The 16122-nt window shown below is 50.1% G+C and overlaps 1 protein-coding gene across 2 annotated transcripts in view; it reads right to left on the bottom strand.

The window, feature by feature from the left end:
- Positions 1 to 1885: 1885 nt before the first annotated feature.
- Smg6 (SMG6 nonsense mediated mRNA decay factor) overlaps positions 1886 to 16122 on the bottom strand; it is a 234931-nt gene continuing 220694 nt past the window's right edge. For both annotated transcript variants that reach the window (XM_010642132.1, XM_010642131.3), the window contains 4 exons: positions 9365 to 9518; positions 6018 to 6229; positions 5659 to 5740; positions 1886 to 2596 (listed from right to left, as the gene is read on the bottom strand). In XM_010642132.1, the coding sequence (XP_010640434.1) occupies positions 2466 to 2596; positions 5659 to 5740; positions 6018 to 6229; positions 9365 to 9518 (579 nt within the window). In that variant the 3' untranslated portion in view covers positions 1886 to 2465. The remainder of the gene's footprint in view (positions 2597 to 5658; positions 5741 to 6017; positions 6230 to 9364; positions 9519 to 16122) is intronic.

Here is a 16122-nt window from a genome sequence, read left to right as displayed (position 1 = left end):
TCTGCGGCCTCACCTGGCCTCACTGCTTTGTGCCTTAGCCCGGGGTTGGGGTTAGGAGAAAACCTCGGGTCGGGGGTGGGATGGGGGAAGGGAGATTTATATTTTTGATATCAGCGTTGACCAAAGGAGACCCCCGGCCTCTTCCCGTGGTTTGTTGGCCCCCTCCTTCCGGCTCCGTGCTGCTCTAGTTGAGGAGGGGTGTCACTGTTGGGGCGCCCCCAGCCCTACCTCCGGCCCTTGCGACCACACCCATTCTCACTGTGAATCTCCCCGCGGGGGTCGGAGCTTCGGGCAGAGTTGGGGAGAGGGGAGGGGACTGAGCCTGCCGGAGGGCTCTCCCCACTCAGCTCCAGCCCGCCCGGGACTGATAATGTGAAGTTCCTCATTTTGCACAAGTGGCACTAGCCCCAGGGCCAACCCTTCCCTCCCAACCACCAAGGATGGGAGTTCCGGAGCCAGGGCACAGACAGCCTTGCCCTAGCTGGTCTCCCACTCCTGCGGTGTCCCCTTCCCTTCCCTGGGGCCCCGGACCATATTTATTGCATGCGCCCCGGGTGGCCCCCCCCAATTCCAAGCCCAGTCTAGGCTGGGCTGGAATTCAGTCTCCTTAGCTCCCTCAAGTTTGTATATTTCCTACCTTGTACACAGGCTCTTTCAGAGCCGCTTCCATTTTCTATACTCGAATCAAACAGCAATAAAGCAGTAACCAAGGTCCCCAATCCTTGCCATTCTCTTCTGCCCCTACGCAAGAACCTAGCTGGGCTGCAGCAGGGTGGGTGGAAGGGCGCACTGGCACACAGGTGTACAGGGTTCACCTGTCTACTTTCCCTGATCCCAGAAATAGATCCACAAGAGGTCAGGTCATTTCATAACTAAAGATTTATTAAGGAAACAAAACCAGTGCTGCAAACCGGATGGAGAAGAGAGGGGTCTCCTACCCACCCACTGGCCTCAAACAGGGAGAAGAGTCAAGGGACAGCCAGGACCCTGTACTCCCCAAGAGCCCACCCAAGAGCCCAGTCTCCAAGTTCTGAGGTCCTGAGGGATTCATACCACCCAAGCCACCACTGGCCTTGGGTCTCCTGCACAGCTTCCCTCCTGCTGGCACCGTCTGGGGCCTCTGGAAGGGCACAGCATACGCCCATGCTCTGGGTAGGTTATACAGTAATGCAGCCGGCTGGGGAGGTTCCCCTACTGGTCCCATCAAAATTCACCTTTCCTTCACCTAAGACCCTGCTTTCCCCTACCTCCTCCTCATCCCTGGGTTGGACGAACTCATTCATAGTAGAAAGCCTCTTGAGTGTGGGTGTAAACATGGGCACCAGCTAAAGAGCAACAAAAAAACTTCAAAGCTAAAGGGCCCCTGAGCCAGTTCAGTTCTGGGAAGTGGAGGGCAAAGCTGGAAACAAGGTAAATGCTTCAGGATGCATAATGCTCCTCTAGGCACTGACCATCCCACTCAGGCTGGGCTGTACCAGCCTGGATCCTAGAACACGGGCCTGGGAAGCAATGGTAAATGGGAAAGCTTTATTCGGTTCCTGCTGCAGGTAGCAGAGAACTCCCACGACAAGGAAACTGAGGTGAGGAAGTTATGGGGCCAGGAGGGTAAAAGGGACTAAAAAGAAAGGAAAGGAGGATGAGGGGATGCTCTGGGTAGGCAGGGGTGGTGGTGACAAGAAGAGTCAGAAAATTTCTGAAAGACGGAACTATAGCAAAAGGCTAATGAGAGCAGGAGCAGAAGGCCACCCAGGAAGCACGGGTCTGAGACCAGATGTCTCTTCCCTGTAGGCCCATGACTGTCTACGGGAAAACAAGGGGCAAAGTGCAAGGGGCTCAGATTGATGTGGACAGGAAGAGCAGCAGGACGCGTGTGTGTGTTTGGGTGAGGGTAGAAGAGGCGGGGGCGTAGGGGCTGCTGTTAGGGACATGTCCAGAACCCAACCTCAGTCCATGGGGGAATCAAGCCTCAGGGAGCTGGAGACACTCCCTGGACACTTTCCATGATGTAGCCACAAACTTCTCCGACACATTTAGGACAGAGGTTTACAGATGAAAGGGACCTGTGATTTCACCTGCATCTGAAGGAAACACTAAACCCCTGCCTCATCTCTATCAGAGAAGGGTGGAGTCCCTAGGTGAGCTGGCCCTTCCCATCCCTGGAATGAGACTGGAAGGGAGAAAGGCTGAGGAACGAGCAGCCTATTAGGCTTGCCCACCTGTTGTTGCTGTAGTTAGCCACCTCCCCACTAAATCTTGGGAGGGTCCCAGCAGCTTCCACCAACCCTTGGGAGGGGCTCTGGGAGGAGCAGCTCCCCCACAGCACAGCCACGGCGTGGGTTGGAAGAGGATGGTTTATTGTCGGGGTGGATTGGTGGCTCAGGTATGTGGACATCTTCTGTGCTACACTTAGCGCCTGGCGGCCTCTCAGGAACGGTTTCATTGGGGTGGGCCCTGGCGAGGTCCCCTCAGCCCACCTGGGCCCACGCGAGGAAGGCTGGGATGTCCCGTACAGGCACATTCCTCGTCAGTGCCTTCACACGCAGGTTCCGGTCATCAGTCAGCAGCACCACCTCCCGCAGTAGACGGATTGGCTCCTCTGTCAGTGCATAAAAAAGGACTTAATGGAGGACAGGAGGCAGGGGACAGGCATTCTCCTCAAAGGGAATGTGACTCTGGAGGGGATAAGCTTTTTCTCTCTAAAATCCAGACTCTGAGCCTAGGGTTAGAGAGAACCATGCATGGCCTCATGGCTGCACTTCTGCTGTGCCTCCTGCATAGGACTCTGTTCTGCCTGTGCCCGAGAGGTGCCCAAGACCAGTTTCCTAGGAGACTGAGGGAGGAGAAGCCCCTTGCTGTCTCTTCCTTCTGGCTGCATGGCTGGCCCTGGATTCACAATATTCTCTTTTTACACATTTTCTCCTTCTAGAGCCATAAGACTGATGCTTTATGCATCTTGGGGTAGAAAACCAAAGATAAATAGAAAGCAGATACAGGACTCCCAGGTATGGGGAGAAAGGTTAGCTCAACAGAGGTCTGAGGCAAGATGACACAGGAAGGGGTCCTTGACAGAACCATGCCAAGTGAGCCCTGCAGCTATGTGCAACTGAGTTTCCTCTACTAAAGTAATTTATGCACATCTAATAACAGTACAGAGGGGTAAAAAGGAAAAGCAGAGTTGAGATTATCCTCCTAGCTGTGTTGTACCCCAGAGAGGGTAGCCTTCAAGATTTCTTTATGCACATTTAACAAGTACAGATACTTGTGTATCTATATCTGTATCTTAGCTTTTTTCTTACAACATCGAAATCATACTAGCCATATTTTATTCAAATTTTATATGCTTAAAAAGGTCTTTCTATATCAGCACAGATAGCCTTCATTCTTTTTAGATGCCGTTTTCAGCACAATCTATTATCTCTTTTCCCTGCTCTAGCCTTTAATGTACTAGAAAGAACTTAAGTGGGCCAAGCACTCACACAGGTGACCCCCCCCACCTTGGCATACCCACTCTTCAGGCCCAGGGTAGGCATTCCCTAGAGCAGGTCCATCAAAGAGTGAGGCACAAGAAATGTCCTGCTGTGCTCACAGACTGTGTTGGCTGGTGGGGACAGGGGATTGCAAGCGTCCATGTCTGACCTGAGTGGTTTCAGCTTGCCAGCTTTAGGCAGGGAGGCTAAAAACAGGTTTTCAGCCTTGGGTGGAACCTGGGGGATGAGGGGAGAGGCTTATGGGGTTGAAAGCAATAGGGAGAAAGAGGTTGTGCTAGAGTCAAGAGGCTATGGTGGGCAGAGGAAGAAGGTGGTGGCTAAGGGTAAGGGGCTGGCTGCTGAGATCCCCTCCATTGTCTGGGCCTGGCCCCTCTGCGAGTGTGAGTGTGGGGTGGGCAGTGGTATGAGGTGCTAGGTGGGGCTCCTGGCTAGCTGTTTGGGTCTGTCTGCAGCCCCATCACTCCTGCCCTGGGCCTCAGATCAGGAGAGTCCCAGGCCTTAGGTCAGACAACCGAGGCCCAATGTTGCTGGCAGGGGTCTGCAGGGGTTTTTGTGGATACTTTGAGACATTTTTAACAATAAACATCCTCTGTTTTGACACTGGTAACTTCACTTTGTTAGAAACCAGAAACTGTCATCTTGTCAGGCCCCATCCGCCATAATCCACATGATTTTAAAATTCAACATCGTTTACATATAAACATTTGGTGACAGTTTCTCTGTGAATCTGACAAGTTAATCTGCTAAGAATTCACACTGACAAATGAGGTTTGATTACACCAGCCGTTCTGATGTAATTCTGATAGGGGCGGGTCCTCGGGATGGCAGTGGGTTCCTGCAGACTGGGGTGAAGAGGGGGTAGGGTAGAGGGACTAGCAGGGCCAAAGTCAAAATGCGTCTGTCCTAAGAAACAGTTCTGAGGCTGAGCAGTGTGTGAGCCACACTTCCCAACAAGGCCTTCTGCAATCCTGACTATCTCTCACTTAGGAGGTATCCGTCCAGGAAACTGCCCTAGGCCAGGGCACAAACTCCTCTGGCTCAGCCAGAACTCCTCTGTATCACTTGAACATTCCAGATCTGGCCCTATGGGACAGGACATGCGAGCCATGTGGTGTGATTCCTTTGAGGAACAGCAGTTATGGGATTATGAATAGCTTCTGGTATGGAGACTCAGAGAGAAACAAGGGCTGCACTAACAAGGGTGGGAGGAGAGGCAGGAGAAGACAATCCCTAGAGTAGTGCAAAAGCCAGGGCTCAGAGGATGAACAGAGAAGACAGACGGGTGACAGAGATGGGAAAAAAATGAGGAGACTACATAAATGTAGACAGAAACCAAATGGTGAGAATTACCAGCTCTGAAGATGACAATGATCTAGGAGGTGCTAGAAATTCCTTCCAAAAGAAGAAATGTCGAAACCCTGGGAGCCAGGAGCAGAAAACCCCTGAGTGTCACCAACCCTGTGGGGTGGGGCAGGAAGGAAGCTCAGGGTTGAGGGTGAGGTGGTCAGGGACTTGGAAGAGAGCCCTAGGGTGGGCCTCTGGCCCAAAGATGAAACTGCTCACCAAAGAATTCCTGAAAACTGGGCTACAGGCTCAGCAATAAGTTCTCACCTACCTCCCAACCTGCCAGTCTGCAAATGCTTCGGCTCACGATCAGAGAGACCAGGGAGAAAGGTTAATCCTCACTGGGGAAGTACTTTGGCTCCAGCCCAGATACAGGGTAAACATTCTAAGAAGATGAACGTGGCCAAGAAAAAGGAGTGTGCCCATTGGGGGCTGTGCTCCTTGGAGCTACAGAGGGCTGAGCTCAGGCGACTATAGCCAGAACAGCTACACTGAACTATAATGACATTTTTACTGTCAGAGGGAACTCAAAGGATACCCCCCCAACACACACCAAGAAAAACATAGATGTAGTTCAAGCGGGAAAGCTTAGAGCTGGGCCTCCTGGGATAGGCTCATCCCTAGTAGGCCCAGGATCCACCTGACATTCCCCGGGGATGAGGGAGCTGTGACTGGGAAGTCTGACTTCTGGGAGGTCAGGAAATGGGCTGGCTTAGGCTTGCATGGTACTTCCACATCAGTAAGCAGGAGGGACCCTTCTCGGAGCCTGAGGACCGGTACAATGATGGGCAAGGGATGGATAATCTGAGGCAGACGCCAAGCTTACCTTTGCTGGTGGGCATGAAGTCCTTAGCTTTGTCTTGGCAGTAGTGAAGGCAGCAGGATAGGATCAGGTCATCATTGTTACCCTGGAGGAAGACAGTGTGAGAAGCACACTGGGCAGGAGGGGGCGCCATGTGGAGGAGGCAAAAGTCATGTCTCCGGGTCCCTCCCATGCATATTCTGCCCTGCTTGGCCAGGTCTAACTGTGCTGTGATCTAGAAGACAAGGCCCTACCCCATCCTGGGCCTTACTGTGGCTGCCCTCTCAGCAGCCAGGAATGGCAGGGTTTCCTTTAGACTCTCCTTTCTGGAAAGCCTGTTCTGACAGTGGACTGTGGGTTTTCCTTTCCTGCTGGGGTCTCACCAGCTGGCCAGTGATGTCCTCACTGCGGAAGGCGATGGATTCAAGTTCATTGCCCCGGCTAGTGAGGGCCCGCAGGCAAGAGTCCCGACTCTCAAATCGACGCTCAAGGAACTCGATGGATTTCCGGGCCTTTTCTTGTACCACACGGGCATAGCCCCCAGCCCGGTGGTCTGTCTCCTGCCCCTTGGCCAGGCCGTCCAGCTCATTGATCACTGATGAGACAAAGACCACATGGTATTAGTCTCAGCTATCATCGATTATTTCTGCCTTTGTCTTAGGCCTCTTGTCTACTGATTGTCCCAGCTAGCCCCTTCAGACTATAGAGTACTTCTTCCCCAAAGGAATTTTTTCTTTGGTGGGGGTGGATACTGGAGGTCAAACCCAGGGTCTTTGTACTGAGCTATATTCCCAACACTTTATTATTTTGAATATCTCAATAAGTGACTAAGTTGCCCACACTGGGCTGAAATTTGTGATCTTTCTGCTTCATCTTCCTAGGGTGCTGGAATTACAGGTGTGTGCCACTGTGCCTGGCTAGGAAGAGTCCCAGAATTTCATACTGTCCTATCCCCCTTCTGTTTCTTCCTTTGGGCCCTTCACTCCTGCTGGGAGGAACTTAAAAGAATTTTCTGGATCAGCTATATTCAGAATACACCTGGCCCCTCTATTGCATTTCTTAGTTACAGGATCAAATTTAAAAGCTTCCTCAGGAGAGACAAGAATATGTGGCAGATACAGGGAAAGTGAAGCATTCTTCCTCAGCTACATGGGACTCCAATCAATTAGAGGCAAAGTCCTCCAGCCAATCCCCCTGACAGAGTGCAGGGAAGTCACCACAGAGGAAGGGCAGTCATAGCTTGACTTCCAAGGGCCCTGGTATTCCTCAAAAACATATCCTTGGCACATTACCTCACTGATACTACACTTTGTGTGTGTGTGTGTGTGTGTGTGTGTGTGTGTGTGTGTGTGTGTGTGTGTGTATGCGCCTGCCTATGTGTCTGGGACACGGCTTCATTTTCTGGTGAAGATTCTTTCCAAAATTCCAGCCAAAAGCCTGAGGTCAAGTGGGAAATATGCACTCCTTGGGGGCTCCGGGAGAGTTTGGGGTCTGAGGCCTCTCCTTAGTACAATGATTCATGGCTTGGGGAAGCGACATGAGCATGCTGTTCCATGGTGAGCCTGGCACTCATTGTCTGGGTATTCAAAGACATTTTCTGGAAAGGGCCCATGTGAGAGTACACACACACACATACACACACACACATGCATGATGCCCATATTTTCAGTAACTTGAGGCTGCTATGTCCACACAATACATGGCTGAGGCTGGGGAATAATGGTAGATGGGTGGATGGTACAGCAAACAGAACATCAAATAGGAAAAACTGGTATTCTATCCCAAAATCTGCTTTCCTGCTTCCAAACTAAACAGGCTTCAAAGGAGAAGCTTGTTTGTGCTTCTGCACCAGGCAGGACTTCTCAATACTGGGGTCAGACCTAAGGAGCACAGAGCAGGTTAAAGAGCACAAGAAACAAGCAGGGAAGGCTGTCAGCTTAACCCTTTGCTGCTCTGGGAACAGGGCAGACACTATCAAGGAAAGCATCTGTGAATAGGAATGCCCCTCTTCGAAGAGGCTGGCCTGTGTGTACAACAGAGCTGTCAGTTCTGAGTACCCTTGAGGGTCATCTACTTTGTTCTGTATGGATCCTCAGTTTTTTGTTGTTGCTCCCTCCCCACCAAACTTGGATTTCTTTAGTAAAACTATAAGTTCTTCAGAGCAAGGGCTGGATCTCTTGGGAACAAGAACCCTGAGCACAATAGGGGCATAATTGGTGCTGGCGTCTAAGAGCCTTGCTACCCTGGGGAGGTGTCTAAGGCACCTTCTGGATCTCAGGGGGCTCCAGAGATGTCAGCAAGCACTCTTGGTTGATCTTTCCTGACTACCTAGCAAAACAAACAACAACAACAACAACAACAACCACCACCCATTTTTCCTTTTCTTTGAAAACCTCTTGGGTCAGAGTTCAGAGACATATTCTGAAAGGTAGCCCACACTAGGACCCAAAGATGGAAGCAGAAAGCCAGGACAACATGACAGTCTTGCTGCTCAGCCTTAATGACAGCAGTTGCTCTTCTTTTGAAGTACAGAAAATCTTTCCTTAGGTATAAAGACCCGGGTTTAAGAGATTCTGGCCAGGCTGGCCACATGGGGAGGGGGAAGGAAGACCGGGAGGGTGGAGGCAGGGAGGAGGGCTGCTTCGGTGCCAACATTCTCAGGTGGTGCTAACGTGTTTCCCACAACCCCCCAGGGTTCTACAGGCTCTGCAGGGGCGGATGTTTCCTGCCCTTTGTTTCCACCCCCATCTGGCACTAAGACATTTGGGACTGGGAGGGAAGGCCCACTAGAACATCTTGGCATAGATGTCAGAGGTGGCTTGGCAGGCAGACTGCCAGTCTGGTGGCTTTTCCAGAGGACAGGGCTTTCAAACTTATTCTAAGTGGCTGGAGAGAAGGGGGACATTTAAAAGTTGGCTTCACAATCAACTCCCAGATCCTCTGCCTCCACAGTACAGCCATCAGCTGTATTAGTTATATCAACTATATTGGACAAGAGCCCAGAGCCCAAAGCCCACTCTGAGGATGACCCACCACAGAGCTCCAGGAATTAAGGGTGCCCAGTCTGTCTTCTGGAGGCAGCCCAGTTGGGCTCCTTTGGCCAGAGGGTGAAAAAGCAAGCTCACTGGGTCATGAGATGCTGATGCTATACCAGCACTGATGACCAGACAGTGGTAAGCACCCAAGTGGTAGAAACCCACAGGCAATGAGCCAAGGGCATGCTCTGGAGGGTTCCCATGAGCCTGGCCTTAGGGTGACACGGACTAAAAGAATGCTACCTCGAACCAACAGAAAGATCATGAAAAACTGCAAGACAATCAGACCAAAGGCATCTAACCACTTCAAAATCCTCCCAACCTCCCTGCCAGACCACCCAGCAGCACTGCCGTTATCTGCCAGGGCTGAGTGTTTACCAATAACGGGAACCAGCTTTGCTGTTTTACTGCAAGCTTTATAAGGATAAAAACAAGGGCTGGGCTCATGCAGCCTCTGGTTGCTGGGACACAGGAGTCCATTTGCTCAAGCAGTTTAAGCCATGGATCAGCCATAATAATTTGAACTGCTCTGATTATTAAACAATTTTCCTTGCCCCACGCATTCCCCACTTCCCTGCAAATCCTGTCTTACACACGCACAGCAGGGCTCTGCCTGCCTGGCCCCAGGCATGGGGCACGTGTGGAGCGGGCTGCTGCACACATGCAGGGCTGCTCTGCCCTCCTGCCGGGCTCACCGATGAGGGGCACCACCAGGATGTACTTCCTGCTCTCCAGCAGCCGTGCCAGACTGGCCAGGTGGTCAATGAAGCCGTTGGTGTCTGGTACAAGGAACAAGGGTCTGATCTCCAGTTCCATCTGCCTCATCTGACTCTGGTCCTCCAGGACAGCCTATAGGGACACAGAATGGTGAGGGAGCCAGACAGTGAGTGAGCAAGCAAACACGTCGGGGAGGCTGGGCCCCTGACTGACACCTAGTCAGCGTCAGCATCCTGCTCCCAGGCACCTCTTCCTCAGCAGGCCTAGGCTGGGCAAAGCTCTAAGAAAGTTCTCGTTTTTGGGAGGTTACCAGGGAATCACACTTGGGACCTTGTGCTTGCAAGGCAGGGGGCAGAACCACTGAGCTAAATCCCTGGTCCTCTGAGCAAAGCTTTGAGCCGAACACAAACCAAATGGCCCATGAGACGGGGCATCACTAAATCCTGCCTAGGACTGAGAAAGGATACTGACAATCCTAAAAATAACAGTTCTCTGAAAGTAGGATAGGGCTAAAAATCAAGAGGGGAGAGTTAAGTTCCTTAGATATGAAAGTGGTTTCATGTAAGTTATCCAGGAAGCATATACAAAAGTATTTATCAATCCTGGCACTTATCAGTATCTTTTTTTTGAGATATAGTCTCACTATATAGTTCAGGCTGACCTTGAATCCACTAGGGAACCCAGGCTGGCCTCGAACTCAAGGCGATACTCTTGCCTCAGCTTCCTCAGTGTGGGGATTGCATATGTTCAGCATTTATCAGTGTCTGAACAGAACCTGTTATTTCAATTTACCTCACTTTGTATTTATTTATTTATTTTTGGTACTGGAGATCGAACTCGGGTCCTTGTGCTTGTGAAGCAGGTACCAGAACCACTGAGCTAAATCCTTGGCCCTCACTTTGTATTTAAACAAACAAATACACTAAAAACACAACTTAAACCCAAAATAAACTCAAGGCAATGTAAAAAACATGGGTATTAGCTGACCAGGAATAACTAGTCTTCTGCAGCAGCAGGAGTCTATGCAAGTGAGATGAGTTAAGACCAAACTCACACGTGCAAAGAGGTGAGCAGAATGGTTGCCACTTTTCCCTTGCCTGGTGCAATATTTCCTATACGTCTTTTTTTGTTTTACTTTTGATCCTTTGCCACAGCCTTGTACAAGGGATACTATCATTGACTTCATGTGTTTCTTTAAATTGACTTTAAGTTCCTTAGCCTCTTTTTCAGTACTGCTATCCAGAGTCTCGGGGATTTGACACCCTAGTCATGTTTACTAGTGCAAGCTGAACTGTCATAATAAAAAGTGTCTCCCTGGTACCACTTACAATCACTGCATGTGGCACCATTGGTCTGCACACCACTCCTCACCCCTCAGGAAGTACATGGCCCAGAGCTTTCTATTCCACAGGTGTCTTATCTCTGAGAAGCTCCATGCACATCTGTGAAAACCCAATGTTCTCACATCTGACAGTCTTAACATGTGTAGCAGTAGGCTATCGGGTTAGGTTCTGGGTATAATCTGTCGCTACAGAACAGGGTCATTATTGCGTCCTCTTCTGGGGATCATGGGCAAGAAGCAAACTGATCTAGTACCTCCAAGACAGTTGTGCTCCCTGAGCAGAGTTCATAGGACCAACATAAACCTGGCAGGGCAGGCTAGCAGAAGCCAGCACCCTCATGCCCTCATGGCCTTCTGCCACACAAACAACACGGTCACAGATTCAGGTATGACGCTGGGGAAGTATATGTGCGTGCCAACTGAGATGGGGCCCATGGTGCTGGGTGTGCCCATAAACAGTCAGCGAGGAGGCTGCTCAGGCTTCACTGAAGTGACAGTAAAACTGAAAGGGCATGCCTTCAAATGATGGGGGTGGCTTCTCTGTGACCTGCCAGGGACCTTTCCCTATGAGTAAACTAGCTGCCACTGCCACCACAGCTGGTGGAAGGCATAGACCAAGGGACTCTGGTAGCATGAGAAATGCTGCTGAAGTCTGCTGAAGTCTTCCTACTGATCTCACGCCACGAGGGGAAAGTACCACTGCTATAGGCCATCTTCCCAGGGGACTCGCCGGGTCAACTCCCCTCCCTGGGGGCTGCCAAGAAGAGGGTGACACACATTCCACCAATCTTGGCTTGGGCAGTTCAGAATAACAGGAAATGATCCTGCTCAGGTTTAGTGACCAACTCATTGCCCTTCGTTGTCATATAGAGAAGCATTAACATTCCCATTCCTTTTTTTCCCAGGCTTCTCTTCACTGTGTTGCTTTTCTGCTGCTAGGAAGACTTTTTCTGGCTTCCTAAGTCCTAAATCTCTGTCTTTCTGGGTAAGGGGAGAGAATAAGCATTACCATCTGTTTTGAGGAGGACAGAGGAGGGCACTGACATCTGTAGTAACAGGGACTAAGGTCCTAACTTGGCACAGACCTTGCCATTCTTCTCACATCACTTTTCCTGCATTGAGACATGACACATCAGCCCTGGTTCAACTCCATTAAAGAAGTGGAACTGGCCGCAAATTTTTACCCTGTGTGAACAGTTAGATCCTAACTTGTATCGTCCTACCTTTATGCTGGCAGTAGGCAAGGAGGGCTGTTAAACCAGGCAGCTGAGGCAAAGTGAAGCTACTAAGATGTTCTTTTTTTTTTTTTTGGTACTGGGGATTGAATTTAGGACCTTGTGCTTGCCAGGCAGGCAGTGGAACCATTGAGCTAAATCCCAAGCCCCTACACATAGGTGTTTTTATGACAGGACAGAAGCAAAATCTAAGAGCAGGATCTAAGGAAGCTTTAACTTCTCTGGGTTCTTGAGGCTTTGGCTTATGGCCAGAAAGGTGAACTGCCTAGAGAATCTTAGGAAGGTGGCAACCTTGCTGGCTTCGCTGGAGATGGGGTAGGGTCAAGCTGTGTGTGGGTGGTCGAAGCTGGGCTGCCCTCATCCGGTCCCAGGGATGCCTGCAGACAACTTCCCTTAACCTGGCTCTGCCTAGTTAGTCACCACACAACTGCTTCCTGTTCCCCACATGCCCTCACAGAATCTCAGGAGGTTAGATGAAACTGAACCTCGTCTTTTGGGGTACCAGTGGGTCTTGGGGAAAGTCGCACCTGGGTCATGAGACAGGGTCAGTTCCCTTAAAAAGAATGGCAGACCAAAGAGGGCTTGAGAGTCCCCAGACACCCTTCTATGGGCGTTTGTATTTCCGGCTCTTTCTCAGTGGTGCACTGCGTGTGTGTGTGTGTGTGTGTGTGTGTGTGTGTGTATAGCAACTGCCCTCCCAACTTTTCCAGATTTTACCCGTCAGATTCCTGGCAGCTGTGCAGAGCACGCCTGTGCTGGCTGTCACGTCCCATTCCAATCTCTGGGTTGTATGGTGAAAGAAGGATACAGGATGCACAGGGAGTGAAAAAGTGATGTTGGTGGGGAGAGTGCCAAGTCCCCACTCACAGCCATAGGACACTTGGGGAGATGGGAGAAGCATGCTGCTTGGAGTTCAGAGGCCGGTAGTGAGATTTATTTTTGTTTGTATGAGTAAAAAGCTGCAGAAGCCTATCATGTGTGTGTGTGTGTGTGGGGGGGGTGCAAATGGAATGCTTGAGATTCAGACAGACTACCCCTGGCCTGGAGTCAAACGTACTGACCCGGAAGAAGAGTTCCACAGGATTCCTTCTGATGGTAGTTAAGCCTGGGACACTCTGATCCTCAGATAGTGCACTGGGAACCTGAGGAAAGTGCAGGCCCTAAAAATTAGACTGGTGGCAATAAGGCTTATGTTGGTATAAAGAATGACAGGAAGAACTTAATTCTGTTTCAGGAAGGTGATCAGTGACCAACTTTCTCTGAGGTATAGGAGCTTCCTGGAACAAGCTGGCAGAGACTGGGGAAAATATATATGGTCTGCACCTAAAGAGGAAGCTAATAGGCTTGGGTCCTCAGGAAGGACCTCACAGGTTAAGTTTCCTTTTCTATACAGTGGAAATTATTTTATAATGCTAACCCACTAAAAGTTTAGACACTGAGTATTATAAATAAAAGCATTGCAAAGAGCTAACACTAAAGTTGTAGAGCTTGGAGAACCCAGATCATGAAGCAGGGCCAGACCAGGAAAAGACCTTTTTAGGTCTTCCTTTTGTTCAGGGGCTCCACAGGGAGTGTGACTGCTTCCTTCCCTCTACAAGGTGATAGAATCATGCATCCCTGGGCCCCTCTGGCTAGGGCAAAGTCTTCACCAGAAATCAGAGGTATTGTAACAGTACATTTCCACATTCACCTTGTATGTGAAAGTACCTAGCTAGTGCCTGACACATGTATTAGTAACAAAAATCAGTTTCCTTTCTTCCTGCCCAATTTTCTTTCACTTCCTATATATCTAGGAGGGTAACTGTCTGAGGAAACCAACAGGGAGCAGTACTGGGAATGGGGAGGGTGGGACAGAGAACTATTGATTTCTATTTGTGACTCACAGTAGGTAGGTACAGTGGCATGTACCGATAGCCCAACCATTCAGAAAGCTGAGCCAAGAGGACTGTCTGAACTCAAGAGTCCAGAGCTAGCCAGGGCAATATAGGGAGACCCTACCTCTTAAAAAAAATTATAGCACTATTCCATTTGCCTGCCTGCCTATCCATCTATCTAAGACAGGGTGTTCCTGTATTGCCCAGACTGCTCTAGAACTTGCAATCCTCCTTTTTTAACCTCCCTAGTATTTGAGAATTGTAAGTATGTGCTACTGTGCCTGGGCAATACTACTGATTTTTAAAAGCTATGTGAATATAATAGAAAAAGTAAGGGGCTTTAAAAAAGGGAATAGTTGGTATGATAACCACGGGCAGAAACCAAGGGGAGCAGACAATGCATTGGCTACAGAAAGCAGGCAGCTCCCCTGGGAGTATCAGTGTTAGCATCTTCATTTGCCTGCACTGCTAATGGGAAAATTGCTGCTTAGAATACCTTTTCTGGATGTTCAAAAGTACCATAAAGCTTAACATATACTACTTTTGTGTGTATATGTGGGTGGGTGGGTACTGCACACTAACCTACTTCCTTAGCTCTTTTAAAATTTTTAATTTCAAGAGTTTGCAAAGTTGCTAGATTGCCTAAGCTGGGCTTGAACTTTCAAATCTGCCTCAGCTTCTTAAGAGTTCTGGGATTAAAGGCATATATCACCATGCCCAGCTCTTACCTTCTTTTTAAAAATTGTAACAACCTGCTTGTTATTTCTTGTTTTATAAGGACTGATCTTATTTTCAAACTAGATTATAAAATGCTGAAAAAGAACTGCCCACTTGGAGTTTCATTTGTAATACCTATAGAGTTTTATGTATTATAGGAGTTCAATGAACTAAATCACAAAGTCTCAGAGCTGAAAAGCACTTTAAGATAATCTGATTGAATTTTTAATGGATAAAGCTTGTTCTGAAAAAGGCCAAGGAAGTGTTCCCTTTTCTATGGGGAGGGAGTAGCAGAACCAAACATGACATCTCTGAGCTTGCTTCGAGCAGCAGTGTAAGGGTCTTTCAGCCAATAGCCTGAGCATTCTGTGAGGGAAGACAGGATACTGGATGCTGCTGGAGCCAGTGAGGTAGGTGGGAGCAGCTGGAGCAAACAGGAGACCGGCACCATGGTGTGTGGAGAAGCTGGAGCGGGCTTGGGTGGTGCCCAGCTCCTAGGCTGATGTGCTTTCCTGCCCTGGCGTGAACGTGCCCCTGTACTGGTAGCATGCTGGCTCCCACCCTGCCTCCGACAGCTAGGAGCCGGGGCTGAGTGTCTGCCTTCCGCTAGCTTTCCATACAGGTGTGGGGGGCTCTGTGCATACCCCATTGTTCCACAACATACTCCGCCTCCCCCAAGCTGGGTGGCAGTGTGAATGAACTGTGGCTATATTTAGAGTGAAACTCCTGGGGCCACCACAAAGGACTGACTGCATCTTCAGGAGGGTGGGTGAGGGAAAGGGTAGGAGGGTGGGTGGGCGGGAAAGGGACAGAGGAGAGGAAGCTATTTTCAGAACACATGTCATTGCTGGCTACAGAGCAAGACTGTGGCCATAATGCAGAGGGAAACAATAGCTGTGGCCAGAGGAAGAGCCTGTTATGTTTCAGGTGGGATGTTTGCAACTGCTCAGGAAACCTGACCCCACCCGACAGCAGCACAAATCACAGCACAGACTCAGAGAGGCAGGGAGGAGGCGGGGGATTCACAGGCCTGGGCCAGTATTAGGTGCCAAGAGGCCACGCCTCATGCCTGGAGGAGGATTTTCAGTGACTGCTTGGCCCTGGGGGCCTGATTAGGAATGAAACACTTCTGACCAATTTCCCAGACAAACCATGTACCCTGCTTTGGTCTCTGGACACCTCCCAAGAAGGCAATGGGAATGAAAAGAACTCAGGCAGAAAGCAGTATGGTGGGCAGGACCAGCCCAATATGGAGAGCTGTCTCAGGCAACAAGGAAAAGCCTGGATTGAGCCGGAAAGTGTGGCCTCAAAGCCCTGGGTGGGTGGACTTGGCACCCCCAACATCTAGGAGCCTGCCTAGGCGCTGTAGCTCCAGCTGCACAGGCCCTGAGAGCTCCCCACACCCCGTTTCTGACCTCCAGTCGGCCCTATTCACCAGCCTCTGTGCAACGCCGGAAGCAGGGAGGGACAGGCTTCAGAGGGAGGCCAGGCCTTACCTCCCCCATCCTTACAGATGAACTGAGACCCAGGGGTCTAGGTGGGAGCAGTGAAGTGGGGGTGTGGTTACA

The sequence above is a fragment of the Fukomys damarensis genome, unplaced genomic scaffold (assembly GCF_012274545.1).
Source record: "Fukomys damarensis isolate Sample0158 unplaced genomic scaffold, DMR_v1.0_HiC HiC_scaffold_13, whole genome shotgun sequence".
Classification (NCBI taxonomy): Eukaryota; Metazoa; Chordata; class Mammalia; order Rodentia; family Bathyergidae; genus Fukomys; species Fukomys damarensis.
The sequence above is the reverse complement of the archived record's forward strand: the minus strand, read 5'-3'. Positions and strand labels throughout refer to the sequence as shown.